At 41.8% G+C, this 27625-nt stretch overlaps 1 protein-coding gene across 2 annotated transcripts in view; it reads left to right on the plus strand.

Annotated features, from left to right (window-relative positions):
* Positions 1–27625, plus strand: part of GAREM1 (GRB2 associated regulator of MAPK1 subtype 1) — a 102037-nt gene that overhangs the window by 6322 nt on the left and 68090 nt on the right. The window contains exon 2 of one of the 2 annotated variants that reach the window (XM_066181979.1): positions 16464–16604. In XM_066181979.1, the coding sequence (XP_066038076.1) occupies positions 16464–16604 (141 nt within the window). Of the gene's footprint in view, positions 1–16463; positions 16605–27625 lie in introns of those variants that run through there. The other variant, XM_066181988.1, reaches the window with a different exon arrangement.

Consider the following 27625-nt stretch of genomic DNA (forward strand, 5'->3'; position numbering starts at 1 on the left):
AAAGCAACTATGCCAAGATGAAGTGCTGGAGGATATTGGACAGCATGGTCTGGTGCAACAGGATTTGATGGAAGTTGTGGGAAGAGCTGCAGTGTGTTCCAGTCATTCCAGTGGTGGTTTGTCAGAAGCAAAGGGCATGGGTGTTGCTGTATTTCCTTTTGGCATTAGGAGTAACAAGTTGCTTGGATTAGGGCAACTTAAGTCTCTCCCCTATAGGAAAATATTCATCATCCTAGTGTGGATTGCATATGACTCAAAACCAACCTTCATAAAACTCAGTGAGCCAATATTTCAAGTTTGAATTTTTTTTTGCTTTTAATGGGGCTTCTCTTTGGAAAGAGTTTTACATAGCATTTGTGGTTCGTGATTTTCATACCATTTGCACTATGAAAACCTTGTGGAGTGAACTTCACTGCGCCTCCACCTGTAAGCCACGTCTGCTCATCTAAAGGGCTTAGCACAGAAATGTAAAATTGAGGTGTATAAGCAGATTGAAGAGTGTCTTTGCTGAGGATTAGAGCCACATCTGCACTGCAGTCTCTGAGGCAGTGCACAAGTCGGCATAAAACTAATAAATCACAGCTTTGCCAGGGCACCTGCGTGCTTGGCTGAGGCTCTGCACCCACAAGAATAGCTGCTGTGTCTCAATATCTCCTGTACCACTGCTATGGGATGTAGTGTCCTGCCAGGCTCGGTGCTGTGTACTGGTGGGGGGAGAAGGGTCTTCCTGGGGCTGGGGAGGCTGTGGAGTCCAGCCTCATCATCCTTCAGGCTGCCTGTTGTGTGGAGGGAGGTGCTTCTGAGTCTGCAAGGTGCACACCGAGTGGATCAAGCCACAATGAAGACGTGAAATGCTGAGCAATGGCTGCCAGAGCTGTGTTTTTGAGGGGTGTGAGGAGTCTTGTGCCAGGGATTGCAGCATCTACACATCCAGGCAAGAGCTGATGTGCTCTCAGCAGAGGAGTGGATGGTGATTTTCCCAGGAAAAGCAGCAAATCATGTTGCAGTGGGAAAGGTCACTTGGAGCTTCCTGGAAGTCCTAACCTTCAAGAAATGGAAAGTTACTGAAAAGTGTCCTTTTTGGTTTTGGGGTTTTTCTTTCAGGATGTTATAATCTTGTAATCACAGAGAACTTGGATGTGTGTGGATTTCCTTGTTCTGTGAGAATGTCACTGGGCTTCGAAGAGAACCTAGAATAAAGATTTAAACACGATTTCAGAGGCTGGAAGATGCCCAAGAGCTCAACCTGATGAAGTTGATACTGGAGTTGCTTCATACTGGGGCTGAACCCTAGTGACTCAAATGTTGTATAAAACACAACATGCTGCAATTCTGTTTGTGAAATGAGCAGGGAAAACATTGTGGTGGCGGCAAGGAAGTTGGGGCATTTCTCCTTACAGTCAGAGCTGGGGGAGTGAGAAGAAAATCTAAGTAGAGAAGTTAAAAACTCCTTTTGATGGGCCATTATGTGCCATGTGCTGCTTTGCTTTCTGTCTTGGTGCTCTCATGGCAAAACCTTTACCTGGCTTGGGTAAGGGTGTGGCTCCATGGGTGACAGGTTTCCAGGGACAGGCTGGGGGACTGCAGCCAGTGTTTAGGGGAGCACCAGCTGCTGGCTGGGATAGTGTGGGAGTGTGCATCCTCCAAAGGCAGTGTGCTGGACTAGAGGCTATGTGGGGACACTGTTCTTCTCTGCAAGGAGGGTATGGGCTAGTTGCACAGAGTACAGAGATTAACCACCCTAAAGAGTGCATAAGCCTTCACTCTGTCCTGAAGGGACAGGCTGTGTGCCCAAGGCTGACCCAAGGGCAGCAAGTGGAGGAAAGTCCCTGGGTTCAGTCATTTCAGAACTGCCCCTGTTGCTCAGCGCTGCGTGAGCTGGGCAGCCAGACTGAAGCAGAGCATGTTTGCCTTGCAGCTGGGTTTGTAAGAGCTATACCGTCTAAATACTCGAGTTACTAACTTCCAGGAGCTATTTCCAAGTAGCCCACAAATGCTTGGATACCCCCTCTCCTGTGTTTGTTTTTCAGTTTGCAGCTTTTCTGTTGCTGTGGTTCCAACTGGCAGTTTTGCTTTTTGCCCCACTGAAAGCTATTCTTGTTGCTTCCTAGCACCTCACCATTTTGGAGATGAAGGAGGGAAGATTGGGGCAGGAAAATGAAGGAAAGCTTTTCTTTAAGGAGGGGGAGAAAGAAGGCATTTGTTCTCACATCACTTCTTGTCCAGCTTTCTTGTTGCATCTTTCAGCGTCTCCCTTTAGAGCACGGTGGGTTCAAGGAAACCTTTGCTCCAATTCGTGTCATTTGTTCCATGCCCCAGGCTACTGTCCCGCACTTGTCGGCTTCCAGGAGGTGTTGCAAGGTTATCTGCAAGGTCGCTGTCAGGTAAAACTCCCAGCACAGTCCAGCAGTGGCAGAATGGAGCAGTGCAAGGAGCTGCTTCTCTTGTCCTTTCTTGTCTTCACATAGGATAGTCCTTCCTTTCACCCCTTCCATCTGTTGTGCTGTCTTCATCCAGCCCCTGTGCAAACTCTGCTTCTCCATCCCTCCCTACCCTCATCTTTTTGCTCTGCCCTCTTCTTTTTCCCTCTGTGTGGAGGAAGTGGGGGTGTTTCTTGGACCAGAGAGCAGTGTGGTGTTTTGCTGTGTGTGTTCCAGGAGGGGTAGCTGTGCACGTGCTACCAAAAGTGAGAAAGAAAGCAGGCAAAGTTATTTTAGGCATTTCTAGAGACTTCAGTGTTTCTGGTCACTGGGAGCAGAAGCTGGAATTGCAGCTCGTTGCTGTTAGAAGGAGCTGCAATTCCTTCCCCACTGCAGAGGTGTGGCTGATACCAGCACAGAAAATGTGGGATCTCCCCCTATGGAGTGCTACACTTTGCTGCTGACATGATGTTTTGTTTAATTTCAGTGAAGGGAATTTTGCTGGCAGGACTCAAATGTGGATTGATAGGCTTTGCATGTGATACGTCCTTTTCTTAGCCCACACTGATTGCTGGCTTGACCTAGAGAATGAGAGTGGGCATGGTGCGTATTTGTAAGAATAATAGTAATCATTGCCCATTTGTGATATGATGTGATGAGCCAAAAAGAGAGTCTTAGGTGTGTACCCTTGCTGAAAGACTGGCTTCCAAAACATTTAGTTATTCCTGTTTCTTTCTTAACAGTTTCTGTTCAGGCTTCTATTCAAAGGACAAACTGCCCCGTTTCCTCTTTGAAGGGGCCACAGGCGCACGCATAGAGTTAAATCTGAGATATTACCAAGTTGCATTTACGTAATTTCATTATGGTCAGACTTCTTTTTCCTGTCCTGATCTCTGAATGTGAAGCAGAAAAATGTAAAAAGCATGGGCACATGTGTGACTCAGAGAGGTGAGAGGGCTGAAAATACAAAATGTAGTGACACACACACATGTTGCTGCAGACCCTGGACCCAGGATGTGGCTGCAGACCAGCAGCAAAGCTGTAACAGCACTGCAGCTGAGTGTAGGGCGAGCTGGAGAAGATGATTTTTCTGTTCCATGTCTTATGGGTTGCAATGTCAAATATCATTTGGAATCCTGTCAATATATAACAAAATATCTTAAGACCAAATTGCCTGTGGGCAAAGATAAATGTGCCCTCAAGGGGAGAGTGAGGCATGATGGGGTTTTCTTATTCACTCTGTATTCTGCATGCTGCTTTACCAAAAGTAAAAGCTTTCTTTCCACAGGAGGGTGGGTTGTTTTTTGGGGTTTTTTTTGTGTGTGCCTTCTTAAGGTGATAGAAATATTATCAAAGAGCTGTTAAGAGCTGTTATTCACTTGTCCCTTACTTTTTATAGTAAAAGCAAATCCATTCTTTTTATACTTTACAGCTTAAGGATAGTTTTCTCTGAAACAGTGGAAATAATCTGCATTCAGGATTATGACTGTTCTTGATCAGAAAAGATGTAGGGGCTGCTTTAAATGTGTTCCTCCTGTTAGTACTCCCATATTACTCAGATACTGTTCCAAGATGTAAGCAGATCAAGAGGTGCCTAATTAGAGTTGAACATCCGTACTTCTGTCCCTGTATGCAGTCAGCCGACGTTTGAAGACTCGTTACCTGCCTATTAGTGATACTTGAATTTTTCCAGGTTGAGCAGAAGGAGTAGGGTGGATATAGCTAAATGCAGAGGCAATGGCAGGTCCAACAATTGGGTGCCGTGTGTGCACAATCCATTTGTGCCTGCTTAGACTGTGAGGGCACAGGGAGGTGGGCCAGGCCACCGGGCAAGCAGCCAGGTGGCAACCCCACTTCAGAGCAGAGCTGAACTTTTGTTCATTTTCAGCTGTTTTCATTTCATCCTTAACCCAGGCTGCAAGAAAGACGAGAGACAAATTAAATTGTAATGATGAGTTCTCTGAAAGCCAAAGAAAACTGTGCTTGAGCAGCTCCTGCATTTTGGCTACTTCATTTTTAATTGGCAGCTTATCCAAGATGCCCTAAGTTCAAGCAGGGATCACTGCTGTGCAACACAAAGTGCCATAGTGTCCTTTTAGGACTTGGGAAATACAATGAGAGGATCGAGCATGTTTACTTGGATGCTATTTTAAAATATCATCTAATTATAAATAACTGTCAATGAGAGCTCCCCAGCTCTCATGCTGTGCCCAGGAAAACTCTGAATGAATAGACTGTTTCTCTGTCTGCCAGGGCAATCTGGAATCAAATTCTTGCTCTTCAATCCATGAGGTTGGTAGGTTGAGGTTAAAATTCCCTTCATCAGCATCCCAGTTCTGGGGAGCTTTACCCAGCCTTCCCTGACCACACTGCCCGAGACTTGGGCAGCATCAAAGGTGTGCAGCTGCCTCTGGCTTGATCAGCTGGAGCAACCACTCTGTATCTGTGCTTGGACATAAATAGGAAGTCAGTAACAAACACTGTGTTAAGTGCAGTGCTAAATGCTGACCTCCCACCTCTTGAGTATTAAGCTTCTCCAGCTGGGCACCTGATGCTAACCAGGCACTTGGAAGTGTGTCCTCCACTGGACCTCACAGTATTTATAGACACATCTGAGCAGGGGCTCTCTAGAATGAGGAATGCCTGCCTCTAGTGAAAGAGAACCTCGGTTCTCTTAATGAAGTATTTAAAGGAGCTGTTTTGTATGGCAGCAAACTGCTCAGAGGTCTCATTACTGCTGTGTTTTCCCTTTGGTCAGTAAGTGCTGTTGTTCTCTTTACCTGTCAGATTGCTTTTGAAAGCTACTCTTTGCATTCTTAATTTTCAGGCCTAGTGCCTTGATTGCAAAGGGTGGATAAATATTTTAACATTTTTACCCCCTCGACTTTAGCCATGAGAATTCAAAATGGAAAATTAACTACATATGGGATCAACAGAATTCCTTTCTCTTGCTCCCTCTGGTAACAATAAACTAGCCTGGAACCTCTCTTGCATGCAATGAAAAGCTACTTAGCCTTCTCCTCAATATTTCTAACCTGTGACCATTTCAAGTGCAGTTAAACTTGGCATTCCTTGCTATTCTTAGCACTTAAGATTCATGGTCTTAGGTGACTTCAAAAACAGCGCTTTTTTCTGTAAGAATCTCATTTTTTTAGGAATTGAGTGGTTGTAAGATTTTTTTTTTCCTTCCTTTTTTTACCATTACAAATAGTTGCCGCTAATATTTGGCACATATTCAACACATTGCAGAGTATCAGAATAGTTTAAAGAACTGCTGATATTTTCTAGGCTGTTGTAAGTAACCATGGTGCTTGACTGTTTTGTTTAATCAATCATAGAACTAAATCTGTCATGAGGATACAGCAAATCTGCAGTTACATCTGATGATGCTCAATATTAATAAGAAGAGTAATTATGGTAGCAACGGAGAGTTACTCTGTTTTGGAATGTGAATGTTAAGATGTTGTTGTACTGAGTGGTTTTTTCCCCCTGTGTGGGAGTGAAGAGCAGTCTGTGTTGAAAGATGTGTTTTGGCTTGTTTGGCTTGAATTCATAAAAAGTAAGGTTTCTCATTCTGGGATGTTAGTTCTGGAGGCTTGAAATAAACACAAACAAAGCTCAATGAAATCTGTGTTGTTACTACTCTTTCTTTTTTTTTTTTCTCTCACTAGTTTTGTGATGAACACAAAGAAAGCAAGATGCCAAGGTTCAAACTGTGAGATTGCTGAAGTCAGCAGAGAGTTTACCATCAGTGGCAGTGGCACCAAAATTCCACTTACTGCTTATTTAAAATATTTGTTCTTCTCTTCCCTGCAGTAGGTCAAACAGGTTTTTTTGAGGACTCACTGAGATGCTGTCTCTGTATATTTGCAGCTAGGGGAAAGCTTGCCTTGGAACAAACTGGATTTTTCAGTGGATTAATCTGTCCCATAGCTTTGTAATGAGATTATGGTTTATGCTGATTTGTTGCAACAGTACTGGTATATCCAGTCATTCCAATAGCAAAATGCTAATCCTAGAGAAATAAATCTGTCTTCTTGCTGGCAGGCATAAAAAGAATAGGTGGTTGGGAGTCTCTGCTCTCTTGTTAGGTATTAGTGGGTGATAGCTTAAGTTCAGCATCAGTTGGATGGAAACAATTTGATTTTATCAGGCTTTTGCAGAGGGATTGGAAATTGCAGAAATAAAGTCTTATCTCCTTTCTCTTGATTGTGAAATATTTAATGGTTGCCCAGAGCAAAGTCTGATCACAGTACTGGGAGGCTGAAGGATGACTTCAATGCACAAAGTACCCCAGGTAGTAATAATATGAGGCACTCTGAGGGTGATGCAGCCCTTGCTCCTTCCTTGCTGAGCAGTTAAGGTCAGTGAAGCAAACTGGATTCCCTGTTCAGACAGCTGAAAATTGTTGCAGTGCAGCCAACAGAGTTGCCTTTCATCCAAGGTGTACAGTGGCAAGAGGCTTCATCTGGGACAAACTATTTCTTGGGTAGATGCATCTTGGCCAGCTCTCCCTGAAGCTGCAGGAAGATTCAGTGTCCCTCCTTCCACCATTCAAGCTGGAGACAGGTGTAATTGCTGGTGGCAGACCTTGCTGCAGATGGGCAACACTCTGGGCTGGATGAGGTTGGATGAGACTCATGGACTTTTCTTGCATTGTCTCAGCAGCAAATAAACAAAGAGATAATATGAAACTGTTGTTGAGTTTGTGAGGCACAACCTGAGCTGGCTTTGATGCCTAGCTCTCAAATAAAAATATTTTTAAAACCTCTTTTTTTAACCTCTTTTGTGATTAAAAAGCAACTCTGAACACCAGTAGGTTGAATCTTAATCTGACAGGCAGCACACAAGAATTTCAACTAATTTTGCCTGAACTTCTATGCTTACAACTTTTCCCCACTTCTTGGTTTCGGCAAAAGAAGGAAGAATATAAGTCATTTTAAAATCCAAACAAATATGAATCCTTATGCTGTCAAAGGAAACTTTACATGAAGTCTGTGCTGCTGATGGAAGGTCAAGTCAGTATTACTTTGGATTTTTTTAAATTTTTTTTTAATTTTTTTTTTGGAGGGAGGAGTGTTAAATTGCAGATTGAATCATGACAGAAATGCTCGTTGATCCAGATAATGGGAAGCAGCACAAATGAATCTGGTGCAGGAACAGAAGTGTTAGACAGAAGCACATATTAAAAACTACTTGGGAATTTGAGAAGGAAGAAGGGAAGCTGAAAAGTGAGGCTAATTATCAATCGCCCTAGATATAACTGGAATTTTTTCTAAATCCTTGTGTTGCAAGCTCAAAAGATCGTGTAGCTGGGTACAGAGCCTTCTGCTTTCATCTTTCCCACTATGCTCAGATGTGGAAAGTCAGTTGAGACCACTGTCAGGCTTTCCTAATGAATCTGCCCACTTTAAATTAAAAATTTAGTACACTACATTATATAGCCCTTAAATGTTTAAATTTTAATGTGGTTTGTTTTGGTTGGGTTGTTGGGGGTTTTTTTAATCTTACTCCTAGAAACTACAATATTTGCTCCTAGAAATTACAATATTTACCCTTTTAACTTGCTGGCAGTCTGTATTTAGACTTTGCACGATACACTCCCACGCAAGTTGTTATGCTTTCTTTTAAACAAGGAAGTTTCTCTGATCAGCTTGATTTTAATTTTTTAACCAACCTTTTTTGTGTCTTATAGAATCAGAGAGTCAGACTGATAACATCAAATGGATTTCAGAGAAGGTTTTTCTTCGGTAGTAGTAGTAGTACTGTTTTCTACAATTGCATGCTCTTTCTGTTTCTCTGCCATTAGGCATTTTATGCAAGGGTAACTCTTTTGAGCATCTGTTCAGTCATAATGACATTAAAAAAAAAGTTCAATTTTTGTAGGTATAATGTTGCTACAAGTGGGCTTCATCACGTAGCAAAATATTTCTGGGGTTTTCTTCCCCTTCCTTTAATGAACATTACAATGATGTGAATTTTTTTCCCTACAGATTTCCTTTGCTACTTCAGACTGGAAAATTCAGATGCTGTTCTCTACCTAATGAACTTTTTCTGCTGACCTACATCATAGACCAGTGCTTTTGCTGAAGAAATAGCACTGACAGGCTGAACAGCTCAATGGAGATTGGACTCAGTAACAAAGGACATTGCCAAAGCTTAAGCAAGCAAACCACCCTAATTTAATATTTATTAGTCTTTGACATTCATTGAGGTGCATCTCCATAGATAAAATATCCAGCAGATAGTCTGCAGTATGATGCAGTGTGCAGAAAACAAAAGGTTTGACTTTCTCCCTCCACCCTCCCTCAGAGTTCAGATGGAGTTCTCCCAAGCAGAGGTGGTACAGCCTGCTAAATAATAATAATATAATTTGTCCTAATTTAAATACTCAGACTTAGTAAAAACTTTTTGTCTCTCCACCCAAAATGTAAGTCCCAAACTCATCATTATAAAAGAAGAAAGCTGTAAATATCCATGAAATGATCTGTAGGAGAAGAGGCAGCTGTTGTTCCAGTGAAATGCTGTGGCAGTAATACAGCCAAGTGCTGGAAGTGGTGAAGGATCATGTGTTGACAGCACTGTGCAAGTCGGATGGAAGCTGTCCCATGCACTGTTGCAAGGAATTTGGGATTCTCTTTCAGTAGCTTATTGCCCATGCAAACGCTCTGGGGGGGGGTTTTGCGTATGTTTTTTCAGAGAACTTGTATTCTTAATGCCATGAAAGCAACACGCTCAGTGCAGTGCTGCTTGAGTGCTAGTGGTGCTTCTGTGTGTCTCTGAATCAAATGAGTACAAATTCAGATTAACTGTGGTGCAGCCTGGTGTACATCTTCTTGTTTTGGCATACTTGGTTTGTGTGGGACGAGAAGTTGCCGTCTGCTGGTTTTTTGTGGATGTTGTGCCTTGTTTTCTGTTGTGTTGTATTTTAAGAGATCAGAAGCCCAAACAAACAACTGGCTAAACAAGAACCAAAGTGCAGAGACTTCTTTGAAGATCATGTAAAGGATTAGCCCACCAGTGAGAGGAAACTAAGACTCTCAGATAAGAATGGCTCCTGAGTTATGATGCATCTTTCTTGTTTTAATTTTTTTAAAGACAAAAGAATGTTGTGATACCCAGCCTTATTTTAACACCTGGTGGTGCTGCAAAGCATACCTTGGAAAGGCTTGCAGGTACCTGTGGTTCTCCCAGACCCTCATTGCCAAGGAGACTGAAGTGTGTGTGATGCCTGCAGTTCACAGGTGCTCACAGGTGCTGGATGTTTCTGATCTGTGTGTGGTCTCTTCGGGTGTGCTGTCTCATCGGTGCTCGGCCCTGGGCTTCCCATTTTAGATGGGGTGCCCCCCCAAGCTTTTGTGCTGAGAGGAGGCCTTGGCTTCATCTTTTACCTTCTGTGGATCTCCCAATAAGATGAAAAGAAACTGAATTCATCTTAAGGTGTTACCGTGTGTGGGAGCTATGTGGCTAGCTATGTCTGTAGAAACACAAATCTGCCTTTCCAAAAACAAGACAGCTTTTATTATTTTGCCAGTGACAGGTTTTGTAGGTTCCTTCTTTTGCCATGAAAAGCAGCACTGGCATTTATATTTGTGCTAGCAGTGTGACCTCCCTCTGACCCAAAACATCTCTTTGCACAGAGCCATGCAAGTCTGTAATACTATATTTAAAAAAAAAAAAAAATTAAAAAAAAGAGATAGATTATAACTTCATTTCATACTGTGTGGGGCTGTCCTTTTGTTTTCATGATGGTGTAGGGTAATGTTAAGGTTTATCTTAATGCATGATTTGTTTGGTCCTCAGCTAGGGAAAGTCCAGGAAGCTGCATGCGCAGTGAAGCAGACAGTGTGTAAGTAGGGCTCCTCAGTGCAATGGGAGCATGGTGACTAAGTAAGAACCTCACTTCTTTCTTTTTTCTAGCTTCTAATAGTTTTGCTTTCTCTTAGCTTTCAGTTGTTGCCAGATAAACCTCCTTCCCTTGTTACACTAGCCACATGCTGCTGACAGTTCTGCCTAATTATTTCACAGCATAGGTGCTCACCTGGCCACCCAGCCACCTATTTTTCCAGTTAACACTTCATTCCTAGCAAATGTTAGTGCAAACTCGAGGGGGAATAAAGTTGATGTTATTCTTTTGTGTGGTTTGGTAGGTACCTGGCTGAGCACCCAGTCATGGTTTTTAATATTGCTGAGATTTTTCTATGTAATGATATGTAATGTGATTATGGAACATTAGATGGAATAATTAAACTCACCACCTACTTAACTGACCAAGACAGTCGGGTGATGTACGTAATTGTACGGCATCTGTTACCTTCCATGCAGATGGTGTTCAGGCCTAATAAAAACACATGGCCCTAAGTCTTGCTGAGTTTTCCCTGGGGTTTTCACAGGCACCTTTTTCATCAGTTATTTCACAAAAGCCATCTTAAGTTTCTCGTGAGCTCCCGGTTCTTTTCTGTAAGGCTTTTCATTCCGGAAAGAGCAAATTCAGCGTGCTTGAACTGATGTGCAAGGGACAGCATTAGGCTCACTTTGCAGTCTTCTGTGATGAGTGAGATGAGTGGAATGTGTCTGTAACCATCTTCCTGGCAGGAGGAAATGGTATCTAGCTCATCTAGTGTGTATAAATGGAAGCTGTTGCGTTACTGAAACCTTGCATACGACGACTTCTCTTTCTCTGAATTACCTTGTTACCTACTATTTTAATATCTCCAGACGCAAAGCTTGTGCTTTAAGGCAGTGATGCAAACTCTTAGCCACAATGACAAAGTGTGTGGCATTATGAAGCCTTTATATTCCTGTACATCACTACCTATTTTTAGCAGTGTAGTTTCAGTGAGTGAGTAAGTGAGTCATATTGGCCTGAACATTTTGCAGTGACTTGAATGTTAGTTTTTCAATATTAGGAGGAGAACCTTAAAAGTTTTGTTATTGGTTTGTTGTTGGTTCTTTTCATTTGTTTCATGAATTTTCCTTAGTGGTTGGTGTTGAAAAGTCATTGTTGTCTTTGGCAAGCAGAGTACGTGGGACCTGTGTGAATTTTTTTTTTGTGGACTGTAATGGGACATTAGGAAAAAGCTCTTCTCTGAGAAGGTGGTCAGTCACTGGAACAGGCTTTCCAGGAAGTGATCAGGGCACCAAACCTGTCTGAGTTCAAGGAGCATCTTGATGATACTTACCTGTGTGGTTTAGTTTTAGGCAGTCCTGTGAGAAATTAACATTTTCCTTGATGATCCTTATGGGTCCCTTCCAACTTGTGATATTCTGTGATCCAGGAGGAAGCAAAGAGGACATAGGAGTGCTCAGACCCTTCAAAACTGAAGTGGTCTTCAGTTCTACACCCAAGGCTTTGGGGAATTCACAGAAATTTGGGAATTGTGAGATGCTAAACTAAATAAAAATTTGTTAGAAAGTAAGCAGTGGCAACAACTTGCAGAGAGGTCTCTTTTCGAAAGAAATGAGCTTCTTTCTGTGCTGCAGCATAAACATACATAAACTAAGTCTGTGCAGGTAGCTGACCTCTGTTTCCTTAACTGGTTCTTAAAAAGTGCAGGTGAAGAGAGAATTTCTTCTCTGAATTTGTCGATGGAGGTATCCTGTTCCTCCTCTATCAGTCTTGCTACAGTTGTTGGCTGTTAATTTGAAATTGAAGTGTTTACAGTGACAGGGTCAAGATTTGCCAAATGTGGATGATCCAGTTTTGGAACTGGAAGGAATGATTAAAGTAGTATTGGCATTTAATGTAGATAGTATTTAATAAGCATGAGACTCTTGATTAAGCAATTACCTTTATTTTTTTTTTAATGACTGTATTGATGTGTAAATGATTTTCCTTTCCTGATGAGTGTTTCCCCTGCAACTGTCTTTCAACAAGTGTGGTATTGGCAGTATTAGAGGGTTTTAGGAATTATACAGAAATGGGTCATGCAGTTAAAAAATGATAGCGAATCTTATTTGCAATGAACACCTGAAGAGCTATTGCAGTGCTGCTTTGGTGGTGATGAGTGAAGTACCCAAATACTGATTGTGGTCAGAGTGCTTGTGGGAGATCAGCTTGTGTTGGAACATACTGGCTAAGTTTTCAGTTCAGAGGTGTGAGGCTTTTAATCTCAAGTAAGGATGGGTGTTGACTCTTGATTTAGGGTTTAGGAGCTGCTAGCAAATCATGGGTCTCTTAGTCTCGGGCATTACTGGGAATAAACTTGACTCATATTTTGGAAGGAGGTAGGCAACTTGGGGAAGGGTGGGGAATTTCATGTGGTAGTTCATTACTTCTCTTGACTTTTATTTGGGGGGGGGGGGGGGGGGTGGGGAAGGGGGTAAAAGACCAGCGCAAGTATTTGCCTGTAGATTCTTTGTAGTGGTTTAATTATATTGCAGGCATGTGGGGCGGGGAGGAGAGGGTGAAAAGATAGAGCTGCTAATTCATACTGGGGTCATAAGAGACAAAACTGTTACTCAAGATGAGTGGCCTGTGTTCTCTGTTTTCTCATGGCGTCTTATTTTTATGTAAGCAGCAGTGTAGGAGGAGTGTGTTGAATAGGTGAGAACCGAGTTGCGTAGCTGGTGAATGGTGAGGGCTGCCGAGTTCTCTCCCACACAGCTAAAATGTGATTAATGGAAGGCTTGCATAACTTAAGCCACTGCAGCGAGGGGAAATCAGATTGAATGTATGTGGCTGTTTTGCAAGGTATGGTTGGCTGAGAAAAGTGTAGAAGTGTGAGCCTGAGCTGGGTTGGGCTGGGACAGGAGTCATGTAGCAAGGGTCAGAGGTGTCTCCAGTCTGGAAGATCCTCCCCTCCAGGAAGAAACCACTTTAAAATCAGTGAGCGAGTCTTATGGGGGAGACAGAGTAGAAGAAAAGGGAAGAAAGAAGTGAGTTGCTTTGTTATCCTCAGTCACATTGCCCTTGCATAGTTTGGAGACCATGATTAGCCAGGTGTTTTTGAGAGTCCTTTAATCCCTTGGTGACAAGGAGCAAACCCCAGGAGTCTGTCTCATGGTTGGGAAAGATCAGGGCTTGGTGAGGACAGACCTGCCCTTTGTTAAGGAGCCAAGGGGAGTGTCAACTCCCTGTCACATCTGCTTCACCTTGTCTCCTCCAGTCTCCTGTGGCAAAGCACAAAATTCGTTTCCCATGTAATCGGTTGCAACAAATAACTGGTGTGATGTGAATTGTGGTTTCCAAGATTCTGTTTAAAAAAAATACAGCTACTTCCAGCTGCAGACTCAATTACATAGTCACTCTTGGGCCTGCCTTGCTAATCTCTTTTTGCACTCACCTGTCCCACCCAGTTTTAGTGGAGCAACCACTTAAACAGATCGCAGCATGTAAGCCATGGCTGGAAGTGCCTTTTCATAATGGGTGTCTTTATTTTCCTGAGAATATCTTCCTCAGTTTCTTCGAGGGTGACCCATGCTGTAATTATTTCCCTGCAATCCTGGATGTAGAGTCCAGCCTCCCTTTAGGTAATACTCTGAAATTATACCTACAAATTGTAAGGCAGAGAAAAAGTATACCAGAGATGCTTTGTGTTTTATTCCAAATTTGTTCACCACGGTCAGTGAAACCAGTAAAATACTAGGTCTTCCCTGAAATATCGCTGGTTGGATTTTGTTGTGGGACAGAACAATTACTTGTTGCCACGGATTATAGGAAACATGAATGTAACTCTCAAAACTGCAACATGAGTTTCAAATAACACCATTTATTTTTATTGTTGCTATTATTATTATTACTGTTTTTGTTGTTATTATTGTGCTTTCCCTCAAAATCGTAAAGCTCTGCAGTAAGCTGAAGGTAATTTTTATAAGTACTGGAGGCTGCCCTGTGAGCAGAAAACAGGAGATGCTTGAGGTCTGATAATTTGCCAAAACCTAGTACTTGCATAATTCCTTTAACAAACATATCTGAATTTCGTTCAAGATATGGATGGGAAAAGAGATCCCTGGTGCTGCATGGTAATTTTTTCCACTCTTCCCTAGGCTTTACGAGATCCCTTATCCTAGTGTGCTGTGGGTGGAGGGGTGGTGCTTCCCAGGGATCAGGAACTGGTGTTAAGCAGCCTGCCTGTCTGGGCTGCCAAAGGATGTGGTCCAAGGAACGCCTGGAAGCCAGTTCATGAAACAGCCTGTTTACCTGGAAGCTACTTCCTGTGCTTTGGAAAAGAAGGAAACCTAGAAATGTACTTTCATGGGAGCAAGAATAACTGGTACTAAGGAGCTTTGTATGCCCTCTGACTTCTTAATTTTTTTTTTGTTTCTCCTCTATACCCCCATCATAGCAGTTTACCCATGCTTATAAATGAAAGACACAAATGGGCAAAACAGGAATGTTCTTAAGGTTTAACAGGCTGTAGAACAGCAGACCCAGGGAAGTCCATCTATTGGACTCTGCAGGTTGGGCCATGTCTCTCCCTCGTTTAGCCAGATCTGAGTTTCTGGAAGAAACAAGCAGAATCCTGTGGCCAGAGGGTGTCGGAGCAGATGGTCGTAATGGTCTCTTCTGATTTAAAATTTTAACAATTCTCACACACACCAGTTGCTCTGTTTTAAATCGTGTAGGAGGGTGCTTTCTGATAGAATGGGAGCATGAAATCAGGCAGGAATGGGGTGTGTAGAAGCTGTTGCCTACAGTGGAAGAGTGCCTATTGCGGGCAAAAAAAACCTCAGTGGGAAGTAGCTATCCTCTGCAGAGACTGAACAGAGGAAATGTCTGCTGCCCCAGGCTGAGGAAATCCTCGTTCTTCCACTGACTTTTAGGAATATCAGGACAGTGAGGAGAAAGTTCAGTTTGTTGTCGTAGCTGAAGGGGATAGGTTTTGTCCAAACTTGATTCCAGGGCTAAACTATTTGCGTTATTTTTGGCTGTAACTGCAGAGGGCTGGTGGGAGGGAAGGAAAATGAAATTTAAAGTTTCATTATTCTTGGCCCATGTTTAGTGTCTACTGAGTGTTCCTGAAAGTCCAAGTGACTGCTTCAAAGACGCCTGGAGAAAGGCTGGGTTTTTTGTGTGCTGAGCAGGACTGCAGGTGTGTGAGAGCAGTTCTGTGATGATGCGCAGAACAGTTTCCTGCTCTGCGAAATTTTGTTCATATATCATATGGTGCTTGTGATGTGTAGCTGGCACTTAAAGTGGTCTGTTTAATATGGCTCTTGCAATTGCTGGAAAACTTAGCCAAGCACTCTAGACCTGATTATGTGCTACAAACTGTAGAACAGGGGAGGATACTCTGCAGAAATGCAAATTTGTTATGGGCAAGGGAAGAAAGGAGAGCTGGATCTTTGGCTGTGTTTGGGATGGGTTTGAGAGACACCAGAGTACAAGAGTAGGAGAGAATGCCTTAGAAAGGTGAGCCACATGTTGTCTGGGTAGGCTTCTGGTTGAAATTCAGTCTGAGAGGGGACTTAGATGTTTGTGGAGAAAAAAAATTTATTTATTTATTTATTTATTTATTTATTTATTTATTTTCTCTTCCTTAAGTGATAGGATTAAGTTTATGTACATCTGAATGGCTATTTAAGCACCAGCTTGCAAAGGGATAGAATGACAAAGATGAAATCTCTGTATTTGAAAGTGTGATATCCAGTTACTTCTGTGATGCTTCTCTTTTAAAATATGAAAATGTGTTTGTTTGGTTTTTTTTCCTTTTATTTAAAAACTAAAGGACCTCTCAAGTATTTGTACCGTGTGACATAGACAGACCAAAATGGAAATATGAAAAGTGTGTTTATGGAGAAAGTTGAAAAAGGAGCCCCAGAGCCACTACTCAGCAATCTGGATTGCATCTCTGTGATATTGTATGCATGTACTAAGATATTTTGTTTCATGTTTGTTTTCTGGAAGGCAAGGCATTAAATTGCAAAAGTGAGTACTGGATAGAGTTGAAATTAACTTAATTGAAATTTTAATTATCAAAAAGTCTGCAAAAAATTAACACCAATAAGAATAAAATTCTTGTTGTGATGTTTTCCTAATTCATCCTGCAGTAAGTGTGGTTTGTTTTATTTTTTTAAAAAAGCCCTACATCTGTTTTGCAGGAGAAACTGTGGAAGGTCTTCGGGAGAGCGATTATCTTCTGATTCATTCGTGTCGGCAGTGGACAACAATTACAGCTCACAGTCTGGAGGAGGGTCACTACGTCATAGGGCCAAAGATAGAAATCCCTGTACATTATGCAGGTAAAGCTATTGTTGACCTGAAATGCAAATTCAAAAATAATGAATTGCCTACCACTTATACTGATCACTGTATTTGAGAGAGTGAAGCTAAGCCTCTCATGCCATTTTCTATGAGTTACCTTTTTAGTAATGTTACAGAGCAAGAGATACTGACTTGCTCACAGGGCTGCTAAATAGATGTATTTCATTGAGCAGCACATTGGCAGAACACGTAGCTGTGCACAGGAATTGGTTTCAGTTTGAGCATAATGAGTTGCCAGCACTTCTCATGTGTGAATGTGGAGACACAAGTGTGAAAGTTTGAAATTGCCTTGAAATGTTTGGTCAAAGATGGAATAGATTTTACATTCAGGCTGGAGGGGCTTTTCTGGTATTTCAATGTTAAGCACCAGGGACTCTTCATAATAATACTGCAGTTTTAAACTAATGCTCCTCAGTAGTGCCTTGTCTTTGTCTGCCTTCTTGGGTGATAGAGTAATACTGTTGTTCCAAGTAGCTATGATCCAACTAATTCATATTTATTTCATGACTTCAAATTATTTTTAGTTTCCTGGGAAATTATTTTTAATACTTTTTTTCTACTGTTTAGTGCTCTTATTCACAAGCTGAACAGAACAATACAACCTGAGTGGGAAGTGCTTAGCTTACAGCAGTAGACAGAAAACTTTTAAAAGCTGGAAAGTGTGAACTGAGAGAGCCATGGCTACAAAATAAAGATGTGGGCTTAGTGTTTTAATTAGTCTTCTGTATAACCAGTTATCAACTGAATAATGTACTTGGCTCTGCTACAGTCTCCTTTAAAGCACTGTGCACTGAGGCTGTGCTGAGTTGGACAAGACCTGGCTGAATTGCTTTGTGTCAGTCACACCAGTGCTGCATCTGCAGTGATGCACCCTATTCCAGGGATGAGAATTACACCACTTGCCTTCTTAGGTACTGTTTCTCCTTGGAGTTCATTGCTGGAACGTTAATTTTTCTAAGATACGTTCAAAAGCTTTGGTATGATGGCAAATAGTGTCATAATGTATGGAGCTTTAAAACTCTCTGAAGCTGACTTTCTTAGCATAAACTTTTTCTAGTGCTTATGCTTAGTAATGTTGTGGGTTTTGGGGGTTTTTTTAACACCTCCTGGCTGCACAAAGTCCAGTGGTGTGGACAGATAAACACTTCACTTCCTTTGAACTGAGTGCCATGTTTTAAAATCCTTACACTGATTCCTGGAAGAAGGAGAATGGAAAATAAAATGGTTATTGGCATGAAAGAAGATCTTAAGGGGTTTACCGAAGGCTTGATTTGGTTCATTATTTTTAAAGTTAACAAAGATACGCTAAGCAGGGTTTCCTGACTCTTCATGTTTCCATTTATTCATATCTTAAATTCACACAGACACCAGTGTATGTAAATGGAAACAAAATCAAAACCTATCCCCTGAGATACTGCAAAAGTGTCAATGTGCTTTTTTTCCTGGCTTGTGCTATTGCGGGAAAAGAGGGTGGGTTTAGTTAGCAAAATACATTTTGCTGTCAAAGAAAGTTCCCTGCCACAAAACCCTCACTAATGAGATGAAAATACCTGAAAGTTCAGAAGCCTCCACCTGGTGAAGGCACTTATTGAACACGTGATGAGCTCCAGTGTTGCCAAAGGAACTTCACAAAACTGGTCCATGCTAGCTTGTAGAACTAGAGCATGTCTGATGGGCTTGCCTACATGAAAAGAGAGATGAATCTCTGCATGTGAAGGATTAGTTAGTGAAGCACTGCTGTTTGGATGCTAACAGCTAAACGGTAGCAGTTAGAGGTGTCTTCCATATGCTAAAGATTAACTTGTGCTGCTGAGGAGTACCACACAGAGGTCTGTGAGCTAACACGGAGTGTGCTTTCAGTGCTGCCCAGTGCAGTCCCTCATGTTCACTGCTCTTGGGATCCAGAACCCCCCGCTGGAGATGCCAAGTTTAATGGAGCTGCCTAAGCCATTTTGCTGGGCTGAGTGCTGACCTGGATTATAGGGCTGGTTTTTGCATGGTTAAACTTTAAAATTCTGTCAGCTAAGATGTACTGCCTACCAGAATGACCCTTAGAGATGGAACATAAGAGTTCATTGAAATTACTTTCTAGGTTTGTTTTTGCTTTAATAGAATACCTTTTTTCTGTTTTTTTAACCCTAAAAGAATTTCAGTGTCACAGATTGCAGCATGATTTTGGTTGTAACATTTGAGCAGGAAGAGACACTGAAACTGATTTTATTTTCCTGAGATTACAGCTTAAGTACCACAAAGTCATCACTCATATATATATAAATATGGGCATAAGGTAAATCTTATTTTGCTACTTGCTAAATCAGGTTTTGATACACTTATTAAGCAAGACCATAAAACAAATACAAAGCAAATACAATAAAGCCTTACTCAAGAAGGGGAATGCTGTATTTTACATTTAAGTGAAATTTTATTACCAGAACCTGAGTTGTGCAGTCTTGCTGGTGGTGCTTTCCCTACTATGAAAGTGCTACCCTGGTTGTTTCTTTTGGTGGTAGCAGACATGGTTAATTTTTGCTGTTAAAGATCATATATGACAGCTGTTAGTGTAGCCATTCTCTCTTGAATCTTCTCTCCAGTCTTCTTCTCTCTAGAGTAAAAATAAAAGTTAATGTAGCATCAAGTTAAATTTTTATGTAACTAAAACCAAATAACTAATGTGTTTCTCGCACTTAAAACAACAGAAGTCTTCACACACGTGTAGCATGGAGAGCATATCAAAATTAATGTCCTGATAGTGCCCTGTCTTGATGTGAAAGAATAGGTTTCACAAGAATCCAAGGTAAACCATCACAGCAAATGGACATTTCTTTGGTGTTGTTTGCTTTCTTCAGGTACACAATTCACTCTTGATACTTATAGGAAGGTCTTATCCAGCTCTCTGAACCAGTTTTGTTTTGTTCCTGGTACTCTGATATCATTAATTTCTACTCTAAAAGCAAGTGTGTGTTACCAATACCATCCAGCTGATGTTAAATATTTCTGTTATGTTTTGCTTAGGCATCACGGTAACCTTTACCTTGATAAATGTCTCCCCTGGTAGCCTGTGGAAAATACTGGTTTATGATCTCAATTTGGAAGATACAGAGCATGTTGGTACCTTGAAGAATTACACTTTGCTGTGCTGCTGCTTGCCAAAAAGGATACTTTTCATTCTTCTGCAGAAGTTCTGCGTAGGAGGATGTGTCCCAAGGATATGCTGGTGTCCACATCTCAGATGTATTCTGTGATAACTGAAAGGCATTGAAGACACTCTCTTAGAGTTTTAATATTATGGCCGTTGGGTGTTGTCTGATTCTTCTTGCATTACCTTCCAGGACTCTACAGCTCAAAACTATCAAAAGTGTTTCCAAGGATTCATCAGCTCAAGCTGCAGAGGTGTTCTGCTCTGACTGTAAATGGCTCGGGTTCAGTCTGTTGTAAATGCCTGTGCTATGTGGCCACAGTTGTTTATGTGTGCAGACTATTGGTGTGAAAGTGGACGATCAAGTTGGATGTGGTTGCTTAAAACCTGCTGCACAGGAAAAGTGGCACAGGAGGCTGTGGAGTGTGTGCATACCCCCACCTACACAGTGCAGTCTTTTCTTTCAAAGGCCATCCTAGTGTTGGTGAGTGCATGCAATGAAAGAAAAAGTACTTTGGGATGAGTTGGCAGCATCTAGATTATTTTGCCCCAAGTACTCACTCCCACGTTTAATCAAATCATAACAGGACTTTTAATGTTGGGGGTTTTTAGGGCCTTATTTCTCTTGTTGCAACTGATGGTTCATTTTCTCAGCTGGTTGAGTTTCTTTTCCATTCTGAGAGGAAAGCTGTTCCTTTGAGATGATGTTTAAAATAAAAGACAAACACACAAATGTAAAAATCCTTTTCTTTTTCTGTAGTCTTCTACTCAGTTTTTCCCAGAGTTTGGAGGGAATGCCTCTTACATCTCTGCTGCCATCTCTGTGCACTCAGGAGTCAACTAATAACAAAAATACTTCTATAAAGATATTAGAAAGTAACACCCTACTCCAGGGTGTGCCACACTGTAACACATCCAGGATGTTGAAAATACTCCAGTGAACTCACATCTCCCTGCCTCAGAGTGAAGGTGTGCAATTGCTAACACAGAGTAATCACTGTTGCCCTACTCTGGTTGCTTACCTAAGTGTGCTGATAGCTTTCTTAATGTCTTTTAAATGAGGAACTACAAAACCTTGTCATGTGAACCTTCCCCAAGTAAGGTGTTGGATGGGAATGAGTCAGAAAGCCTTTCTCTGGTGTTGGAAGTGGTATGCAACAAACACCCCACTGAAACCTGTTTCTACTGGTCTGATTTGTTAATCACGGAGCGGTGCCTGATGGGCCTGCTCCTCCCCGTGTCCTGCCAACACAGAGGAAGACGCTCTCTGCAGGTCTCCTCAGGAGTGAACTTGTCTTGGCAACTGGAGAGCAGGACAGCTCCCTGAGATTTGGCAACATGTAGCTGCAGGAGTTTCTCTCTCAGGTCCAAAGGCATGGCCTCCTCCAAGGCACAGTTTGGCCATTCCTCTAGGCCTATTGCTGTCCACTCTGGAAGAGCCATCCCTTGGGCACAGCGGGAGGATAGCATGGTGTGAGTCAGACATCTCCCAGTTGTCTTGAGATGGTGACAGTGACAGCAGCTGCTGTTCCTCATTAGCCACCCTGAACCTGCTGCATCCTGGTTTGGAAGGTCTGGAAGAGCTCAGATTTTTTCTTCAGTGATGCTGAGCACTCTTAGATGTTTGTAATATGTTGGGTCTTCTGTAAGTTTGCTGTCGAGCTCTCTCCCTGGCCCTGGGGAGAAGAGCAAACATTAGACTGGCACACATCCTTTGCTTGTTGGCATTATGGTATCTGCTGCCAGCTTGTGTTACTTTGGGGACAGAGCCTGCTTAAGTTCAGTTCAGACTCTCCCCTCCCTCGGATGCAATTTAATGCTGTCTGCTGATCGTGAAAGGTGGTGCTGGACAAAGAGGGCTTTGTCCAGTGCTTTGTCTCCCTGGGTAGTGCCAGGGAAAGCTATGCCTGTTCTTCTGAGTGAGTCGAGCAGCACAGCTCTGGTGGGGTAATTTTAAGTTCAAAGAGCTCAGTAAGATCTAAGACAGGGAGGGACACTGCCTTAGAGAGAGAACTGAGTAGAGAACTCAGGTGAGTCCTTTCCAGCCAACAGGCACACCACTCCCTGATATGAAATGTTTTGCACTTTAATTTGTGTTTTGCTTTGAACTTGACCTGGCACCGAGCTATCACATAATTCTCCTGAGGCTTTTGTGCTCTGCAGCTGAATATCACTTTCTGGAGAGCAGGGCCCAAATGCAGTGCTCCTGAGAGAGGCAGGCTGCCATATGTACGTGGGCTGGTAAATGATTAATAAATTGATACCCTCAGAAGAAAACCAAGAAAACAACCTTCCCACACATTTAATCCCCCACTACTCGAGTTTTGGTTTGGTTGTTTTTTCTTTTTTTTTTTTTTTTTCTTGAAAAGGGTTGTGCATCTGAAAAGCAGCTGGAGGTTTGAAAACTTTTCACAAATACATCTAATAAAAGAAAGCATTGCCACCAGCATATAACCTTCATGCTTTTAAAAGAGAAATAGGACTTCAGTAGTTCTGAATGCTTGACTGTGTGAAGTGTCTTGAGAACAGCAACCTTTCTCTCCCCATAAACATGTAGAAGAAAGTGTATTTGGTATTCATTTAAAAGTCTGATTGTAAAGTAGTGCCTGAATATTGCAGAGAGAAAGAGAGAGAGAGGGCATTCATCGTATTGAACAGTTTTTGCCTCCTTGACTCTGAGATCAGTAGTGTCTGTAACTCTTGTAATTGCTCGTATAGCATCGTTACATGCTTTTCTGGAAATGTTTATGCTTAAAAATATATTTATTGACTTGATTTTAGTTCGTTGCTACCTCAATTTCCCCACACAGACTTTGTTTTAGTCTAGGAAATCACAGCTTTGTAGTCTGGAAATTCTTCATATTCCTGACTTCTCAAACCTGTCACCTTGAAAAACTGGATGAACTCTTCTTATATACAAGCAAATATCCATATTCCTCTTTTTTTTTTTTTTTGTTTTTTTTTTTTTTTTTTTGTTTTTGTTTTGTTTTTTTTGGTTTTTTTTTTCCCTCAGAGAGTTACCTTCAAGTTGTCAGACTTTCCCATGGTCTTGTCTGTTATTTCACTTTCTGTGCCCATTTAAATTTTGGCAAACACTTCTCCATTGATCTCCAGTGCAATATCAAATTGCAGAATCAAAATGCAGTCAATGAGATTGTTGGCAAAAATTGCTTATTTCTTTTGCATCTCTGAGTGCCCTTGTTCTTCCTGTTCTTTGATCTCCCCCTCTTAGCCAGTCTGGTGAAGCAGCAGCTTTTTACCTAATTTCAATGAAATATTTCCCTTTTGTTAGATCACCTGTGTTGGACAATCTTGTCTACTTCACATGTTGTTTTATAACTGCTATGGAAAGTCACATATGTCTTCTTTCTTTCCTTTTTTTTTTTTTTCTTTCCCTTTTTTTCCCCCTCCCTTTTCTTATAGAGTCATGTGCTGACAGCTTCCCAGAATGGAAGCTATGGATCAGCAGTACCTTTTCAGCATGGAGAAATGATTCAAATTTAGCATCAAGTGAAACAACGCTGTGCAATTCTTCATCAAGTTGCATGGCTGAGAATCTTTCACTTTTGACTTCATCTCTCTGGACCCAGCCAAACTCTTTTTGCTGTGTCTAGTTTCCCTAAAGTTACCATCCTCATGAGTTAAAATCAGCAGACTGTGAAACTGTTTCTTTCTTTGTGTATATACAACCTTATGTCTGTGAGAGATTCCTGGTATCCCCTACAGAACTTCTAGAATTTGCTTGATGCTCAGTTTGGTAAGTGGATATATCAAAGTTTGCATCCAGCTTTTTTATGATACCACAGTCAAAACTCTTTTAGTTCCAATTTACCTTTCAGATATTTCAGATGGGCCAGACAGCAAAACTGGAACTGCTGTAAGAGTCTGCAGCCCTCAAAGACTGTTGCTCTTTGATGTAATGAGAAAAGTAGGATAAGTTCACAGGGTACTAATATTTCAAACAGTGGAGGAAATGTCTGATTGTGTCCCAGAAGTTCATGGAAAGAAAAACTTGCATTTTCTCTCTTGCTTTCTAACCTGGAGTCTGTGGTTTGTAGACACCAGTTCTACTGTAAAATATGCTTGGTTTCATGGGATTTGCTTGGTGCCTTAAGCACAAAGGGACCAAAAACTTGTGATGACAGAGATATTTTTCAATCCTATTACAGTGAGGTACTACGTAGGAAGAGGTGTATGCTTTTAGATACATCAGTCTTGATCTCTTGCTCTCCTCTGCTTTGACTTCAGCACAAGTATAATCTTACCCTTGTTTTAAAAAGAAAAACCCTAAGATTTGCCTCAGCGTTTAACTTTGTGTTTTATTTGCGAGAAGGGAAGTAGGAGGAGAGAGGGAGAACTTGCAGCTTTTACAACTGAAGACTCCTAGTATCACATGTTCCTCTCAGACTTCCACAGTTCTTGGCTGTTACTCAAAGTCTGCAAACTTGAAAGTTGCTGAAATTCAGCTGTGACCTTACAAGCATTCTCTGTAAGGTGGTGGTGGGGTTTTTTGTTTCAATTTGTTTTCTTGTTTCAGATCTCCAGGGGCAGCAAAAAAGCCGATTGAAGTTGCATCAATTAGGAAAAAGTTCTAGAGGCTCATACAAAAGAAATTAACTGGGGAGGATGACTTTTTGAAAGATTGCCATTGAGGGAAGGGTAGAATAGCAGCCAGGAAGCTGGTTCCCAGAAGACTGGGAGATGGCCTGAATCACACAGGATTTGCTTGGCATTGCTTGAATTGCTTTGCCTTAGCTCTTGGCTGGTACAGTGGAGGGCTGGGCTTATTTGCATGATGCTGAAAAGACTTAAGTGCTTGGGAGAGGGTCTTAAAAGCTCCCTGACTTAACCACTGGGAAGCTGAGAGTAAAAGGCTGATCCCCACTGTGAATCTGAGGTGCTTTCAGTGCTGCACTCAAGGTTCTGGTCTGATCCTGCATTTCTATTGATTTGAAGCTGTCCCAAGCACTAGCTACAAGGAATTTGGAAATGTGGCTCCTGAGTTCTCAAGAGACAGCTGTTCTCCTCTTTCATGGGGTCTAACTTCAGAATCCAAAAGGAAGGAGTTACATGAACACTACAGTCTCCCCAGCTGGTGAGCTCCTGCCAGCAGGGTTGGGGCAAGGATACAATGCCTGTTTCTAGGCACTGAGCAAGGCATGAATGAAGTGGGAAGCTGCTTCATCCCTTGCCTACCCTGACAGACCTATAGAAAACTACACATTTAAAAGTCTTTAAGACAGTTAAGAAGCTCAAAAAGGGTTTCTTAGTCTATATTCTGTAATTGCAATCTGGATCTTCACACCAGTTTTCCTAAAGTATGAATTTTACAGTTTTAACGCCACCCGTCTGGCCTTGAAGTTATCCCTTAATGAGGTAATTCCCAAAGAATAAAAAGAAGGGAGTTGTAAAGGCTGTGTTTAATCAGGAAAAAAAAATAAAAATAAAAAAGCTTTGCCTTCTGTGCAAACTTGGGGGATGAATTTTTATTAAATTCTGGGAAATGGTATATTTTGAGTTGATGGTTCATATGGGCAGTGATGCCTTTTGTTAATCTCTTATGTAACACTGCATGAATTTTCATACGGAGTACCAGGTGCAGAAGGAAGCAAACACATGTGACTGCTAGGAATGGAGCAGTCACCAATGCAGCTATCCCGTGACTCTTACCACAGATAACTCTGGATCACAGTTCATGCTAGTAGTGGATGAAGACTCTTGCAGAGAAGTAGAGCCCTTAATGCTTGGGGAATTTGGTTAGTGGGCTACCACACATTTCTTTTCATTTGGTTGATTCTTCTGCTTTTGGTTTCACTTTGTTTCAAGTCCATACCCACTTTTTCCTTTACTGATGACTTGTTACATGGACTAAATCTGCATGGGAATTTGCGAGGGGAGAAATTGCCATGAGCTTTCTATAATTAGTCTATGAAATCTTTTTCAGACAGACTGTCCCTTTTCCGTCTGGGGACTGGAGGGGGAACTGTTACAACTGAACTAACATAGCAAACAAGCAAGGCAAAAATTATTGATGTCTTTCCCTTCTGTAAATACAAAACCCAGCTGGCAGGAATGTAGAGCAGGAATTTTGATAGGTCATGTGTGTTCAGGGAAGGAGCTGCAGAGAAATCTTGTCTCACAGGATGACGTCATCCTGTGAATTTTTGGATGCCCAAACAGATGTTTGTTTTTTTTTTTCCCTGCTGGAGCCATTATTTGCTGCTGAATACAACTGATAGGAAGTGTGGTAGGAATTCTTCAGTCAGCATCCTCCCTATGGAAACAGGCACACTTCACGTCTGGGAACGGGAGCTGGTCACGTCAGTGCTGCCAATTAAAGCAGCTGACATCATTGATGTCCTAAGCTCTGACTGAACTACTGTACCAATTGGTGCCAACAGGAAAATAAAACCGTGCTATTTAAGTCATGTATAACTGTTTATATGGAGAATGTAATTTGTGTGTTTAATTTAGCCTGTGACCCAAGGCAGTGATTCTGCTGTGTCAGGGAAAGGCACTTCTGTGAGCTTTGAAAGTTAAAGAAGTGGAAAAACTGGCATTTTCCTCTGTCGTGGGCTGTTGTGCAGAGATTTTCTGTTCTCAATTGGCAGAGATGAACTTGTTTCAGTGGCAGGGCTGGGGGGTGAAGCTATTAACACTAATAGCAAAGGTTGACCATTATTACCTGCACAGGAGGAACATGGGCATTTAACTTCTTGCTCTGATGGACCTGTGCAACAGAGAGTAACTGAAAGTCTGTACTACTTTTTTGCAGCTTTATGTACAGACATGAAGCTCTGTCTTCCATTCATTCCCTTTACTGCAGGTGAGCCTCAGCTCTTCTGTTGAACCCAAGTGTGCAGTTTGACTCCAAAGCTGGGTGGAGCAGGGGCAAAGAAGGAAATCCATTGTATGTTGTAAGAGGGCTTTCATAAATGTCCTCAAAGGAGGAACGTCAGGCTTCTGAGCCACCTGCCACAAAATCTACAACACTGACAGATGCTACTGTCATCTTGGATGGTTGATAGCCTATGTAGAGTAAGAAAGACCTTTTAAATCAATGTGTTAAGGTTATGTTTTTCAGGGGAGGCACCTTGACATCACGCTCTTTAAATATTTGTCAGCAGTTCAACCTTTCCGGTTCATCTCACATGAATTCCGTATTGCAGTGGACTGGGAATAGCCAGCCAAGGCTGGCTGGCTGCATTTGAGTGGCTGAAATAATTCAAGCTGTCTGCATCTGTTTTTTGTTGCCTTGTTTCATGACACTCACCTGATCCTTCTTTTGCTGTGTGTGAACCAGCTCATCATGTGAAAGGTCCCATTTTTGTTATGATGGCTGCACACGCACTCAGAAAGGAAGAGGGATGTGTGAGTAGGATGCAAGATCCCACCTGAAGGTCTTCATCAAAATGATGGGAAGTGCATTCGTTGTGTTCTGCCAGAATAATTGGTTTATGTATTTTATTTATTTTTTTTAATGATTTATTACTTTTTGAGCATAGGCAAGTGTGAGATGTGTGTCTGTGGAGGTGAAAGTGTTCAGCAAAAAGTACTGGCTGAGGAAAGCTGTCTCTGATAAAATGCTGCATGGGCCTCTGCATTTCCAGACTCAACAAGTAAAGTCTCTGTGGGCCAAGTGGGATCATTGTGAGGCTTGATGGGAAAAATGAAATGGGTGAGATGGATGGGCAGGGTGACTTGAATAATCCAGTACTTTTGCTACTGTGTCTCTGCTAAATTAATTACTAGGGCTCAAAGTATGTGGGAGAGCTAAGATACTGGCTACACAAATGGCATTGCCAAAAATAGAAGAAAAACAAAGCAGTGCTGCACTAGATTTATGGATCTGAGTTGAGAGAT

The sequence above is a fragment of the Chamaea fasciata genome, unplaced genomic scaffold (genome assembly GCF_029207755.1).
Source record: "Chamaea fasciata isolate MVZ Bird 193981 ecotype frontalis unplaced genomic scaffold, bChaFas1.0.hap1 SCAF_1, whole genome shotgun sequence".
Classification (NCBI taxonomy): Eukaryota; Metazoa; Chordata; class Aves; order Passeriformes; family Sylviidae; genus Chamaea; species Chamaea fasciata.